Source organism: Alosa pseudoharengus, unplaced genomic scaffold (assembly GCF_046254945.1).
Source record: "Alosa pseudoharengus isolate Yale_2024_CS ecotype anadromous, Long Island Sound unplaced genomic scaffold, YU_APseudo_1.1 YU_APseudo_1.1_scf_15, whole genome shotgun sequence".
Taxonomy (NCBI): Eukaryota; Metazoa; Chordata; class Actinopteri; order Clupeiformes; family Clupeidae; genus Alosa; species Alosa pseudoharengus.
Genome location: NW_027468620.1, coordinates 15,606,422 through 15,621,082, shown reverse-complemented (window position 1 = coordinate 15,621,082; position 14,661 = coordinate 15,606,422). Strand labels below are relative to the sequence as shown.

Genomic DNA, 14,661 nt, shown 5'->3' with positions numbered 1-14,661 from the left:
AATAGAAAATAAAAAACTGATAAAATGTTGGAGCTAAATTGGCTGACGAAATTATATTGAAAATGTTTTAACATTCAATAACCATCAAACTCAAGGTACTTTTTTGTTCCTTTGTTTGAGAGACCCTCGTGAGGTGGCATGTGGTTTACATGTAGTTCCTCATCAGTTCTCATGAAAGCCTGCCTTCTGTTTGTTTAACAATAGCAGAGACACAACCCTGATACATGAAGCTTTTGTCAGGTGTCCCTCTGTTCATTTGTAATGGCCGCCTTGACAGTATACCGGTTTGCACTGTTGGACTTCATTATTCTGTGTACAGCCAAGATAATAAAAGACCCGGGAGATTGCTTAGAGGTATAGTAACATGTCTTATTCAGATGGTATAAATAGTGCCTAATTCTGTCTCACTGTATATGCATTGACTTTAAAAACTCTCTCTTGTTTTCAGGTCATCCCCAGTCTCCAATACTCATGCTTCAGGAGAAACCTGAGCTACATACCAACCAGTATCCCTCCCTCCACACAACATTTGGACTTCAGTTTTAATTACCTCACAACACTGCAGAGACACATGTTCCCGAGATTACCATTTCTACAACATCTTGATCTCACAAGGTAAAAGGAGGGTTTTTCTCTTTTTTTATTTCTTATGATTATCTAAACTGACACTGTAAGCACAATGACAAGATTATGTGACACTGTCCTGTGCTTTTGTATTGACAGACCATGTTCAGAAATGATGCACACTGTGAACCCAATTATGTGTTTTCATGGTTTAAAATGGTGTTTTAAATTATTTCTGCTTTTCTTTTGGACAGATGTCACATCCAAAACATTGACAATGAGGCCTTCTTTAATGTAAGGAATTTGTCTGTTTTGATCCTCACTGGAAATCCACTCAAACATTTTGGAAAAAACAGCATTAATGTTTTGGAAAAAATACACAAGCTTGTTCTAGTAGACATTGGTCTGCTCTCCTTAGACAGTCTGAATTTACAGAGTTTAACAAGCCTAAAAGAATTAAAAGTTGGAACAAACAGATTATTTTCTTTAGCCCTTCCATCTTATGCTGTTAGTTTCAAGGACTTCACATTACTGGACCTTCATAAAAACAACATATCTACAATCAGAACTGTTGACACTTCTGTTTTGCGTCAGATGAGTAGCAATTTAACTTTAATATTGTCCAGAAACCCAATATCCTTCATAGAAACTGGAGCATTTAATGGTCTTTATCTGGGAGAGATCAATCTACTTGACACAATCTCATCCACAACTGCAAGAGAAGCTCTTGGAGGTCTTAGTGGATTGAAAGTGAAGAAGTTGAAAATAGGACATTTCCTGGCAATGGGAAAGATCCAAATGAATTCAGATTCCCTGACCAGCCTTTGTTTCATAAAGTTCCAAGAGATATATTTTTGTCAATCCTTTTTTTTTGAACTACCCAGTCACATCGTCCTTTGCATGATTAATTCTACAAAAATCTCTCTGAGATATGTTGGAATAAATACCTGGGAACATTCTTATTTTCCAAACCTCAAAGAGATTGTTGTGGTTGAAGGTCATATGGGCTCACTACCGAATCTTCTACTGTCTCATCAACACAAATTAAAGAAATTGGTCATCAATGACAATCAATATTTATCAATATTGAAAAGCTTTGCTGATTTGCCTAGTCTAGAATACATTGATCTGAGTCATAATAATTTGATAATGTCTTGCTGTAATGCTGAATTTATTGGTGTTCCTAAACTCCGGTATCTAAATCTGAGTGAAAATGCAAGGGTAACAATTAGAAGCTTGGGACTTTGTAATTATTCATCTCTAGAAATATTGGATCTTCATGGAACAGAAGTTGAAGTTGCAGATAATTGGGTTATTATGCACAACCTTAGGAATTTAAAATTTTTTGACCTTTCCTACACACAATTTACCTTTGACGGTAATGCTATTTTTTATGGCCTGAGCAGTCTGAAAGAACTGAAAATGGCTGGCAACAGCATTGAAAAAGACATTTTTGGCAAGTTATTTTCAAATCTCTCAACTTTGGAGGTACTGGACATTTCAAATTGTGGCCTTAAAGACATACCCTTCACTTCTTTCCAAGATTTACATAATTTGAGACACCTAACCCTAAGTGGAAACAAACTGACCACAGTGGACTTTCTCACCTGTCCCTGTCTGTCTAAACTAACTTCCATTCATGTAGACAATAACCACATAGCCAGCATCTCTTCAAACGTTCTTCAGAATCTCCCTGCAAATCTTTTAGTAGTTGATTTGTCCTTCAATCCCATAGAATGTTCCTGTTCTCAGACTGAATTTATTTCCTGGATTATTAATCATCAGTCAGTTCTAAAAGATCCTCAACTAATGTCATGCAAATCCTCATCAATGAACTCCAGAGTGATTAACTTTGACCCCACACACTGTGTTCACACGAACAGAGTGATAATAATTTCATCCTTATTTGCAGCTGTAATTGTACTCCTATTGTCTGCATTGTTGTATAAGTACCAGTTCCATATACATTACTGCTTCATATTGCTAAGAGGCTACAGAATGTCTAGACAACAAGAATGCTCTTATGATGCCTTTGTAATCTACTCAAGCAAGGATGAAGCCTGGGTGTTGGATGAGCTTGTGGAAAACCTTGAGAAAGGACATCCTCCAATTCAGCTTTGTCTGCATGAGCGAGATTTCCAAGCAGGAAAGTCAATTACCTCCAATATAGTGGATGAAGGCATCATGGGTAGCCGGAAAGTCATTGTGGTGGTGTCTCAGCACTTCCTAGACAGCTCCTGGTGTCAGTTTGAGTTTGAACTGGCACAATCCTGGCTTGTGTTGAGGCAAAATGCCAGCATCATCATCATAATTCTGGAAGATGTGGAAGATAAGAAAATAAAGAGACTGTTTGGACTTCATAAGTATCTGAAAAAGAACACCTACCTCAAGTGGAAGGGGAACGCTCTTAGCAATATCCGGTTCTGGGCCCGTCTCAGAAAAGCCATTATTGCAAACAAATGAAAATGTTGAAATTCAAATTACAAATGCATACTACACAGTAAATCGGCCAGTGTTAATTTTACTCTACGGGTGTTAATTTTAACACTATTCCAGAGTTTATATAATCCTCACTCATCAGTGTTAAAATAACACTTGCCATAGTGTTGCCATATTAACACTAGCCTAGTGTTTTATAATTAACTCTATCAGAGTTAAAATTAACTCTATTGGAGTGTATCATTAACTCCATCAGTGATTCATAATTAACTCTTATCAGAGTTTCAAAATTAACTCTATTGGAGTAATTAATTAATTAGTTTCTAGAGCCATATATTTATCAACATAAACATATTAAACAAACCACAGCAAATTAATTACTTTTCTTTTTTTATTAACATTTGCCATGATATGGCTCAAATCAATGCGCAGAGGTACAATATATATGTCAAAGTTTGGTCCATAAGCATTTTGTTGAGCAAAGGCCTTATACTCATACAAATCATTGACTAACAATAAAACAGTGTTCCTCACAATCCATAACCACATATGCATGAAAATGCTCTGCAACACTGAGTAAACATTTCATAAACAGGAAATAAAACAATATAATCAAGAGATTTTTTACAATTTGACAAACTTGTGTTTTGCTTCAAACCTATTACTAGAGATGTGCAATAATGGGCCAATTTTCCATAAGCAAGACAGATAATGCACCATGAAGTGATGTTACATGTGGGTATACCCAAAGTCCTTTTAGGCAAGTCCCTCCACTCAGCAGCCATATTGCAACACATTTTGGGCACTTATCGGGCATCTATTTTGGCAGGCTTCACAACACCAATCTTGCTCTAGCGACAAGATCACAACACATGATTGGCACAATCAATGTCTTCACAACACACCACATGATTGGCTCAATGTATTCACATGTCCACGTTTTGTCACGGAGGGGGGTGTGATATATGTAAACAACACCATACGTTACAAACTAACCCCATGCATTTCTATGGAGGATTTTTTGAGTGCTGTGTCTCCTCATTAGAAAGTCTACCTCCTTAAAAAGCTCATGGTGTTCATGTATTCCAAGGCTCCCGAGCTGTTCGACCAAACGCTGCGACACTCGTTGCTTTAGGCGCCATGCCAGATAGCCTGTCCCTCTTCCAGCATCGTAGAAGTGTTCCTGCAAAATAATGTGGGCAAGAACTATGATTATCCAGATCAATAGTTGAACATTATTATTATATATAACCTTAAATGGAAATGAGTAAAATCTTACATAGCCATTGGTGGAGTAAGGATCCCTGAGATTAGGAAACAGTCACAATGCCGAGTGCATATCTTTTTCTTTGACTACGTACTGGTATCCTTCTAAAAACAATAGGAAAATTATATTAGATATTTTCAGACAACATTACAAGCTATAAAATGGAAGAGTGATTAAACATGGATTATGGATAAAATATAGACTTAACGCTTCTTGCCACTAAAATATGCTTAAGTAATATTACATTACATTAGATTTGGCTAACACATTTTTAACCAAAGCGACTAACATGGTAGCAGTTTAAGTTTTAAAGCAATTCTCTCAACAATTTAAAAACAGTAGAGTACAGTAAGAATAAGTGCATCAGTGAGTGCTGTTTTTAAACAGTTGAGTGTCAGTTCAAGACGGCTGGTAAGTGCTAGGATCAGCAAGACTTGTTGTAAGTAGTGCTATGAGAGGAGATGTTCTCTAAAGAGCTGTGTCTTCAGGAGTTTTTTGAAAATGGAGCCACTGTGTAGTTGGTAATAGATATTCCTACAGCTAAGGTTCTGCCTTATAGCATTTATCAACCCCACAATCACCAGTTCAATATTGTTTTTACATAGCAATTCTATTACCAAATACCTGGATTAAAAGACATCAATTTAGGGTTTTCTTGTCACTCTGCAGACAGGTTGTGTGAGGCTATATGTGCACAATAATGATTTTTCATTTTATTTCACATTACATTATTCACCCTATTACATGCACTCTATTTTTCTCACTCAAACAGTCAATTGTGATGTTATGTTACACTGTTCTCTCACTTTGAATGAATGGAACGATAACATTGGATCAATGTAAAAATGGCACTACCTAAGTCTGAGTAGGGATGTCCTGAGAACCCCACCCATGGAATCCCTCTCGTTCAGTCAGAAAATAGTTCATAGTTTGACTGGACCTAACTGTTGTATACAATTAGATTAATTTATTCAAAACAAAACATACCCATGGACCAGGATATTCAGAAGATGCCTTCTTGTACAGTGTGTCAAGGTGCTCTACTATACTCCTCCATTATTTCCTCTCCCATTTAACTCTTCTCCAGAACCTCCTGGACCATCTATGCGTAAAAAAAGAAACAATAACAGTGATACACTTGTAAAGAGAAAACTTACATGCACCCTCTAAAAAGTGTAACTCCAGAGTACAAACAAGAAAGCTAAGGGGGCAGCTAGAACGTCAAAAAACAAACGCTATTTAATACCACTGATAGTGCTCAAAATATAATTACACTTCTGTGGTTGTGTGATGAGGGTCTCTACAGACAAACAGAAGTATTGTAAACTTGTAAAGTGTACAGAGAGGTTATAACAAGACCTGTATCTGAAGGAAGCAAATTGCTTGGCTTCGTGTTCCAGTAGCATGAAATCAGTGGGATTTTGATCTTGCAGCACTGGATCTGCAAGCAGATCTGACTGAATCTAATAAACATACTTTACGTTCAGCCAGATCAGTGCAGAGCTGCAAGATTGAATGTGCCCACTGATGAGACACTACCGGAACACAAAGCTAGGCTTCTGCATTTTGGAGACGAGACAGACAAGGATTTCTCCTAGTGATATTTTAATTTTAAATGCTCACCTGTTTGGCCTTTTTCTGCTGAATCTCCTATGGCAGAGGTGTTCTCTTCTTTTGCACCAGTGGATTGATGTGCCTTGTTTGAAGAACAAGAAAAAAAAATTGGAATCTTAAAGGGCTGCTTTAAGAAATTCGGTCTCCGATTTTATTTCACTTAATTCACAAAAGACAAAATTTTTTTTTTTTTTTTAACCTTACCCACTTTATTTGCCGTGAACAACACGTTTCTCAATTTTCTTCATCAGGTTTGAACGTGAACCTAAAGCCTTCACGCCAAATAAAGTCAACAAAATATACCCTTCAGTGTGCGATTTATACTAGTTTTTGACTTTTTAATAGTTATACTGCACACCATCAGCACCTGCAAAAGGGCTGTGCACAGGGATTTTGAACCTTGATTGATTTCAAATGTATTTCTTAAAAAGGATCATAAGGATCTGCATTAACTCCAGCCAGGATACAAAGTGTGCATGTGAAATCATTAAGAAACATGCCTATGGTCAGGCTGATTCATAGTCTAAACAAGCTAGAAAAAAGGGGAAAAAAAGCGTTGCAATATGGCCGCCGAGTGGAGGCACTTGCCTAAAAGGACTTTGGCTAAACTCGCATAAAACCTCACCTTCTCGAATTAAACTTTGAAAAGAAAAGCCAGGCTGCAGTTTGAGGTACTTTTTTCTCCATGGTACTGGACATTGATGAGCATTTTGCTGACCCTGTTAAAACAAAGAAAATGATTACATCAATACAAGAACAACAATGATTTGACTATCAGCAGTATATCAACTAACCAGCAAAGGACTTCTAAACTTTATTCTGACATTATTTACCACAGGTTACCAAATGTTTCAACCGCAAGTGTTTTTGTCTTAAAATATGTTTATATAATCCCTACTTTTCAAGCAACAGTAAGTTGTATTTAAGTAATAACTTAAAACTCAAAACTCAACAGTAAGAAAGTATTTAAGTAATAACTTAAATAATTTTATTAGGCAGTAAACTCGTCTACATATTACCATATCCATAAAAAAACTGCTCATAATTTCAGAGAATTAACATTTCTTACTCTGCTCAGCTGTAACGTTATGCCTGATGGACTGAATATCTTTATGCATGTGCTTGCAAGCTAGTATTGAACCACAATTTCTACAAATATCTAAAATTAGTATAAGCTAGCTAACTTCTATACTCTTTGGCTTACCTGCACCCTTTATAAGTTAGGAAACAAAGAAATTGATCTAACCCAAATAAAGCCAACAGACTAACAGAAACGAATACCAGTGCCATACAGAGAATGGAGACTGCACCAAACCAACCAGGCTAACGGTTACCTTACACCTCTGTTTGGTAAAATGCCTAACAGTTAAACGAATGCCCTCGTGGTCTCAGCTAATGTTAGCTAGCAGCAATTTTTTTTATAAGCAAGCAATAGTGTTCAGTTCAACCAAACGTCAATGAGTCGACAGACTGTTATAATTAGTCAGTCAACAGATTCATTTGTGCCAGGTGAGCATTTGGCAGTACACTAACGTTAGATCGCTATGAACAGTGGAGTTCTGGCTGTAACTAGTTCTAATGTTAATCAGCTAGGCTACGTTAGCATGTTAGAGCTATTCCCTCAGTGGGTATTCAAATTGCAACCGCCTTTTCGAATTTCAGAAAGGACTTTAAGACGTTGTTGACTCCAATATTACATTAATGTCAGTTTACAGTTTAAGTATTACAAATTAACATAAACTTAACCATTTCAATTTGATAAGGTTATAACCCACCGAAGTTATGTTAGCTTGCTGGATGTTTTACCAATAATTTTCTGAGCTAGCTAGCGACCTTGCTACTAGCTAGCGACCAAGCTAACGTCACCAATATTTCATATTAGGTAAAACACGTTGGTATGAAAACATATACCTGTGATGTGACATTACTTAATTGTGTATTTGTCGTAGTTTTCATGCTAGCTTACAGAAGTAGAGGGAACAAATGAATTTACCTTTTACTATCCCACGCTGTACTTCAATGGCGTCCATCTTCTTTTCAAAAATCTCAACTGAAGGACCGGAAGTGTAAATGACTCCACCCCAGAGTTCGTACATTCACACCCACTTAAAACACTAAGTTGTGAGTTTTAATTACACCGTGGGTGTACATGTTTGTTCAAACAACTCCCGAAGTTACACTAATTAACACTAATGAACACTGAAAAATATGTCTCTGAAAAATTAACACTTAATAACACTGTCAATTTTACTGTGTAGGCTGATTCCTGTGTTCCAAACATCAAATCAGACTGTTGTTTTTTGTTGTTTGTTTGTTTGTGGAAGAATGTTTAATGCTTAAAATATTTAAGGTCCATGGGAGTATACACATCTTCATCTGACTGGAGTCTTGTCATTGAATTATCATTGTTTTCATAATGTTGTTGTTTGGTGGCAGACTAGTTTAAATGTGTTTGAGTCAAATTAAGGATTATCCCCTTAGAAAAGAAAATAACTGGAAACATGTAACAAAACAACTGCAGTTATACTTGACAAGTAAAATGGAGTAGGTAGGCTACAATATGTATGTGCCCAAAATATTGCATTCCTGCAATAAAGTGCAGTAGCCTAGGCTACTATCTAGTGCAATTCGTTTTTTTCATGTCCAAAATATTGCAAATAATTTCTCCAAAACTGCAGTTGAAGTAGCCTAGTGCAGAGCCATCAGATCAGTGTGCTAAATGTATGTAGGCCTAAAATGCTGCCTGGAAAATAGTGACGTTTCTTTTGTTTATTTAGCTTCAGTTTGTCTTAGGCAGAGGAAGAGTTGTAAAATTCTTCCACGCCACACACCTGTGTTCCGAACCTGAAATACCGGTTAAACTATAGAGTTTCACATTCCTCACATTCTTAAATATAAGGGCAGGTGACATAGGGTTTCATTGAAACCAGATTCCTCTCCATATCCTAGAATTTGTGTGTATGGTAGTGTCAAGATGTCGCGAAGCAGCAGCAGAATGGACAAGGATAGATACAGCACTCTGGAAAAACCGCGGAGGTCAACACCCCGAGGTGTTCGACCGAGTTCAAGGCTTAGCGATCGTTTAGACTCCGGGACTGTCTTGTGCGATTTCTGCATGGGAAAGAAGTCTAAGGCCGTCAAATCGTGTCTGACATGCCTGGCCTCGTACTGCGAGACTCACCTCTACTCTCACTACGAGTACCCAGCTTTCATGAAGCACAAGCTAGTGACCGCCACCGGACAGCTGCGGGAGGAAATCTGCGCCGAGCATGACAAGCTTCGGGAAGTCTTCTGCCGTACTGACCAGTCGTGCGTTTGTGTCATGTGTCTAATGGATGAGCACAAAAAACATGACATTGTTTCCGCTGCGGCTGAGAGGACTGAAAAAGAGGTCAGTGGCATTGCTGTGTGGACAGTGAAGTCAACATGCCTTAAAACTGTCTTTCACAATTTTGTTTATTAATGTGTTGTTTTCTTGCAGAAACAATTAGCGGCCAAGTTGATGATGTCACAGGAGAAAATCGAGGACAGAGTAAAAAGATGGCAGGAGCTCAGACAGGCCGTGGAATCTCACAAGGTCAGTTGCACCATTTAATTTAAGGCCTACTTTTAGCACATTGTTTGCCAGAATGTGGTATTTAGGCTGACATAATCACGTTTTGTGTAAAAATATGTGACACTTTGACCTTTTGTCTTTAAACTAGACTAGACTAGGGTGCGTCTAGATTAGGCTAGGGCGATCCGATACCCCTGGCAAATATTGATTCTTACTGAAAATGACACTGCCACATGGCTAAAGGTTGTAAAACAATGTGGTAGAATCATTGAATAAAAAAGAAGCTTTTTCATCTTTTTTAAAATTGTTATGAAAAATGTCATGTCCAAAATTATTCATACCCTTTTTAAATAATCAGTGGAAACATTTGTATTTGCATTCATAGCTCTCAAAATGGTTCTTATAATGCCTACCAAGCCTCTCCATGTCTCCACAATGATTCTAGACTGCAACTTTTTAGCAGCAATCCAGGTTTTGAGGCAGGAACGATTCTTTGCTATCACTCCCTCCCACTTGGTCATTATGGATGGTGATCATGGATCACTCTTCTCCAAACATGCATAACTCAGCTTAACCTTTATAACGGCACACCTGGATAAAGAATTTAGCTTTCGCTGGATTTTTTTTGACCCAGGGACATGGCCTGAGATTGGAATAAAAAAAAGAAGCATTAAACCCAAATGACGCCATATCCATTTCAAGTCCATTTCAAAATATGTTGGGATATTTTTCAACCAGGGGGACCTGATGGCCTTCTCAAAGTAAACGGTAACACTAAAACAAGAGGCTACATTCCTTGGGGGAAAGATCTGGCAGTGAGAGACATACCCCAATAGACGGCATTGGACCATTAAACCACACAATGATCCAAAACATACAGCCAAACAAGGCAAGAAATGGTTAACAGAGAACAATATCAACATTTTAGAGTGGCTAAGCCATAGCCTGATGAGCCAGACCCACATCAAGATGTAGGGTCTGGGAACTCACCATTGGCAGTGCTCAATCCGAGGGGCGGGTTAAACGGTTGTCTTTCAAATTCCCTCTGCACGCATTAGGATAGCGCTACAGCTCATGAGTCCCATGCATTTTCTCACCAGCGGAGCTAGTTGGCTAGTTGATTAAACTTTTGCCAACTTAAAAAAAAGCCAGCAGCAGCATCCATCTTCTTTGTTTTCAAGTAGCAGGGAATTCACACTGAACCGTCGCAACTCGCCGTCATTATGTTAAGCCCGTCCACCGACTCTATACACGATGTGATTGGCCTGACCGAAGTTTGGTTTTTCCAGCTCGCAAGCCAACGGAGAGTTGCTAGACTACCCTGGCCCTACCCTAGACTAACCTACCAAATTACATTTGCTGCTGCTAGGGAGCGTCTAGATTCTAGGTTAGCCAAGCCACTCAATCCGTCAAAAAAGTGAGCACAAGGCCAGAGTGATGGCCAACAATCGTTCCTGCCTCAAAAATATATTTGTGTTAACTAAACCTGCCTAGTTTAGGGCCAATAATTGGGGCAGCCGTGGCCTACTGGTTAGTGCTTCGGATTTGTAACTGGAGGGTTGCCGGTTTGAACCCCGACCAGTAGGCACGGCTGAAGTGCCCTTGAGCAAGGCACCTAACCCCTCACTGCTCCCCGAGCGCCGCTGTTGTTGCAGGCAGCTCACTGCGCCGGGATTAGTGTGTGCTTCACCTCACTGTGTGTTCACTGTGTGCTGAGTGTGTTTCACTAATTCACGGATTGGGATAAAAGCAGAGACCAAATTTCCCTCACGGGATCAAAAGATTATATATACCGGTATTTACTATACATACTTACTTACTAATAAGATTATCATCCTCTCTCTCTCAGAACTCGGCACAACTTGTCCTGGAGGAGAATGAGCGAGTGTTCACCGAGCTGATTCAGGCCCTGCAGCGGCACCATGCGGAGACAAAGCAGCTGATCCGCGCACAAGAGAGGTCCGTGGTGGGCCGTGCCGAGTCTCACCTTGACCGCATGGAAGAGGAGATCATGCTGCTGCGCAAGAGGCACAACGACCTGGAGATGCTGTCACATTCAGATGACCACATCCATTTCCTGTTGGTGAGGCCTAAAATTTCTGTTTTATTTTTTGTTTTTTTGCTTATTTTTAGTTATTGTGTGTTGTTCGCCTACATGGCCACTTGGAGAATATCAGTGAAATCCATTTACATAGCTTATTCTCCCCTTCCTCATGATCTGAAATGATTATAATATGGTCATATAGTACTAGTGTATCAGTTTGCTCCCTGTATACAATATTTCATGGAACTCATGGGGAAATTCCCTCCTGTCTGTGTCTCTCAGAGCTGGCAGTCCCTCTCAGCTGCGTCGGGTTATGAGGATTTGACTAAAGTGGCCCTGGCCCCGTCCTTCTCCTTTGAGCCCACCAAGAGAGCCATTGGTGAACTGAAAGCTCAACTAGAGGAAGTGGGCAAAGTGGAGATGGCAAAAATCAGTTCAACAGGTAGGTCAGGTGTGAATATCCGGTGGCACGCACTCTCAAAATGTATGAGTGACACAGTCACAGTAAAAAACAGTCGGTAACACTTTACTTGACAGTATCGACATAAGAGTGACATGACACTGTCATGAACACATGACACTGTCATGACACATGAACCCTAACTCTAACCCTAACCCTAATCCTAACCCTAACCCTAATCCTAATCCTAATTTGTTATGACAAAAACCGAATGTTATGCCGAACAGAAACGTTATGTCACAGAAGCGTTTATGACTTGTTTATGACACGTTCATGACAGTGTCATGTCACTCTTATGTCGATACTGTCAAGCAAAATGTAACCAAACAGTCATACATGATGATTAAAGCCATCTTTGCTTTTTTGACAAACTCTATACTGAACAACTTTACAATGCTACTGTTTCCACCACCCTGTCCATATCTCTCTATGACTGTCTCTGAGTCTGTACATTTCCATTTGGCAGTAAATGATGTACGTATCCTCCAAACTCTGGAGCCAAGGACACGGGAGGAGTTCTTGCAGTGTAAGTATGGGCTTTACCTATGACCTATGAAGAACATGTCTATTGTTTGCATGCACGTGTGAAACAAGTGGGTGGCGCATCTACATTTGGTGACTGACGTCCGGTTTCTGTGGAACCAGTTTTTGTTCTGCAACTGTAGAAATTCCTCTTTGTCACTTTGATGAATGAGCACATGCCAAAGGGAAGTTTTTGATACAGTTTTGTTTTTTTACTAAAACCTCATTCAACCTCATTCTATTCACATCCTCATCCACCACACAGAGCCATCTCTGTTACAGTGACAGAACAGTGTTGCCTATACCTGAATGAGAAAAACTAACATGTCTTGATTACAGTTATTGTATCAAGGGAAGGTGTGTCTGTGGTTAAGCTCTGTATCTTAACAGAGAGCTCAGTTGTTCAGTAGCTCAGTGCAGTAATGTAGTCAAGACCACCTAAACCGAGACCAAGACAAGACCATGACCAAAGACAGACTCAGTATTGTAGTCATATTAAAATAGGTGCCGATGATTACAAACAGGCTTTTTAAAAAGTATTCATTCATAATTGAAAAGAAAACACTCTCCGTACTCCCCCAGTAACTGTAAGGTAAGGTTTAATTGAAGTGCTGAAGATTAAAAACAGCAAACTGGTGAGAAAATGAACCATTTGCACTCTCAAATCTGGGCAAATATTTTAAGTATTCAGACTTTATCTCACCAAAGAACATTCATGTAGAAGCAACTACATAATCTCCCATTCTCATTTCACAGACTCCTGTCAGCCAACCCTGGACGCCAGCACAGCGCATAAGAGCCTCCGTCTGTCGCGCGGCAACACAGCAGTGAAAATGACCACCGAACTTAACCCGTACGCCGATCACTCTGACCGCTTCAACCACTGGCAGCAGGTGCTGTGCACCCAAGGCCTGATGGGAAAGCGCTGCTACTGGGAGGTGGACTGGAGCGGCTCCGAAGTGGACATCGCCGTGACCTACCGCGGGCTCGGCCGCAAGGGCAACGGGAACGAGTGCAGCTTCGGCTGGAACGACCACTCCTGGAGCCTCTACTGCTCGGACGCCAAGTTCAGCTTCACGCACAACGGCAAGACCGCCAACATCCCAGTTCCTGGCTCGATGACGGTGGGGGTCTACCTGGACCACAGGGCGGGTACGCTGGCATTTTACAGTGTAGCAGACCCCATGGTGCTTCTACACAAGGTGCAGACTACCTTCACCGAACCACTCTATCCTGGGTTTGGAGTGTGGGGTTATGGCACCACTGTGAAACTGTGAGTGGCCACAGCTGTGCATCACTGCAGACACAAGGACTTGGGACTTAAAAGGTGATCCGATGATGAGTGGGAATCGCATCACTATCATATTTTTATATAAAATATAATGTGGCTAATGTTGAATGTATACTTATGTAACACTGCATCTACCAAATGCTTTAATGTTGTTGTTTATCATTTAAAACACAGAACATGCATAGTAGGCCAACAGGTGTTAGGCTCAACAGCAAACATTTTACCCAAAATATTGATAATTGATAGTTCACTGCCATGATATACAATAGTGTCATAATACACAGGTTACCCTTTTCACTATGGATTTCAAGATAATGTCACACATTATTCTAGTGACTGTTGATGCTGCCATTTTGGGAGTTAAATAAAGATTGGCTTCAATAGGTAAATGTTGAGCTTTGACAATTATGGTCCTCCCATAGTTGATGACAAAGTCAACCACTAGGTGGAGCAAGTAGACTACCATCTAGAGCTGAGTGGATTTATGCTAGACTTAGAGGCACTCTTTGTAGTAGGCCTATTTGTTAATCACCAAAATGGTTTCAGACTTGTAACAACAAAGTCATGATTCAAATACAGTGGTATACATTTTAATTTAAATGTTATAATATATTCCTCCCTGGAGCATAAGAACAGAGAACACATAAACTCGTTGTATTTTGTTTTATTTAAAGGATTAATGATAAAACAATCACAGATGACTCTAGAAAGTGTTTGCCTTTGATAATAAAACGTAGTAAGTTAATTTGATAGTTTGTTTATTTGTTTGAGGGCGAGAGAGAGAGAAAGAGATCAAATGCACAGCTACAATTTCACTCAGTTTAGCCTACTCAAGAACAGAGAATAAATAGACCTGAATGCTTTTTGCATTTTTTTTAAGTCGAGCACTGTTACTTTAATCAGA

The 14,661-nt window shown here is 39.5% G+C and overlaps 2 protein-coding genes and 1 long non-coding RNA gene across 4 annotated transcripts; 2 read left to right on the top strand and 1 right to left on the bottom strand.

The window, feature by feature from the left end:
- Positions 1-261: 261 nt before the first annotated feature.
- LOC143124768 (toll-like receptor 4) lies at positions 262-3,027 on the top strand. Its single transcript, XM_076286474.1, has 3 exons — positions 262-354; positions 449-615; positions 819-3,027. Exons 1-3 carry the CDS (start codon positions 262-264, stop codon positions 3,025-3,027), a joined length of 2,469 nt encoding a protein of 822 aa, XP_076142589.1.
- A 1,081-nt stretch (positions 3,028-4,108) lies between these two features.
- Positions 4,109-6,537, bottom strand: LOC143124300 (uncharacterized). 2 transcript variants are annotated; one of them, XR_012987013.1, is made up of 5 exons: positions 6,510-6,537; positions 5,894-5,966; positions 5,258-5,372; positions 4,283-4,374; positions 4,109-4,186 (listed from the first exon to the last, which is right to left on the bottom strand). It is a non-coding gene; the product is annotated as an uncharacterized LOC143124300 (long non-coding RNA). The 2 variants fall into 2 exon arrangements; XR_012987011.1 differs by lacking the exon at positions 6,510-6,537 and having other exon boundaries at positions 5,894-5,988.
- A 2,229-nt stretch (positions 6,538-8,766) lies between these two features.
- On the top strand, positions 8,767-14,502 carry ftr14l (finTRIM family, member 14-like). The gene is made up of 6 exons (XM_076285723.1): positions 8,767-9,275; positions 9,366-9,461; positions 11,290-11,523; positions 11,767-11,926; positions 12,411-12,470; positions 13,223-14,502. Exons 1-6 carry the CDS (start codon positions 8,859-8,861, stop codon positions 13,741-13,743), a joined length of 1,488 nt encoding a protein of 495 aa, XP_076141838.1. The 5' UTR covers positions 8,767-8,858; the 3' UTR covers positions 13,744-14,502.
- The last annotated feature ends 159 nt before the right edge of the window (positions 14,503-14,661 follow it).

What these genes read in the sequence shown, in the direction of transcription:
- ftr14l (XM_076285723.1), top strand. Translation starts at nt 8,859, where the DNA reads ATGTCGCGAAGCAGCAGCAGAATGGACAAGGATAGATACAGCACTCTG. An exon ending in CTGAGAGGACTGAAAAAGAG is followed by an intron (nt 9,276 to 9,365) that starts GTCAGTGGCATT and finishes GTTTTCTTGCAG; the next exon opens with AAACAATTAGCGGCCAAGTT. An exon ending in AGGCCGTGGAATCTCACAAG is followed by an intron (nt 9,462 to 11,289) that starts GTCAGTTGCACC and finishes TCTCTCTCTCAG; the next exon opens with AACTCGGCACAACTTGTCCT.
- LOC143124768 (XM_076286474.1), top strand. Translation starts at nt 262, where the DNA reads ATGGCCGCCTTGACAGTATACCGGTTTGCACTGTTGGACTTCATTATT. An exon ending in ACCCGGGAGATTGCTTAGAG is followed by an intron (nt 355 to 448) that starts GTATAGTAACAT and finishes TCTTGTTTTCAG; the next exon opens with GTCATCCCCAGTCTCCAATA. An exon ending in CAACATCTTGATCTCACAAG is followed by an intron (nt 616 to 818) that starts GTAAAAGGAGGG and finishes TCTTTTGGACAG; the next exon opens with ATGTCACATCCAAAACATTG.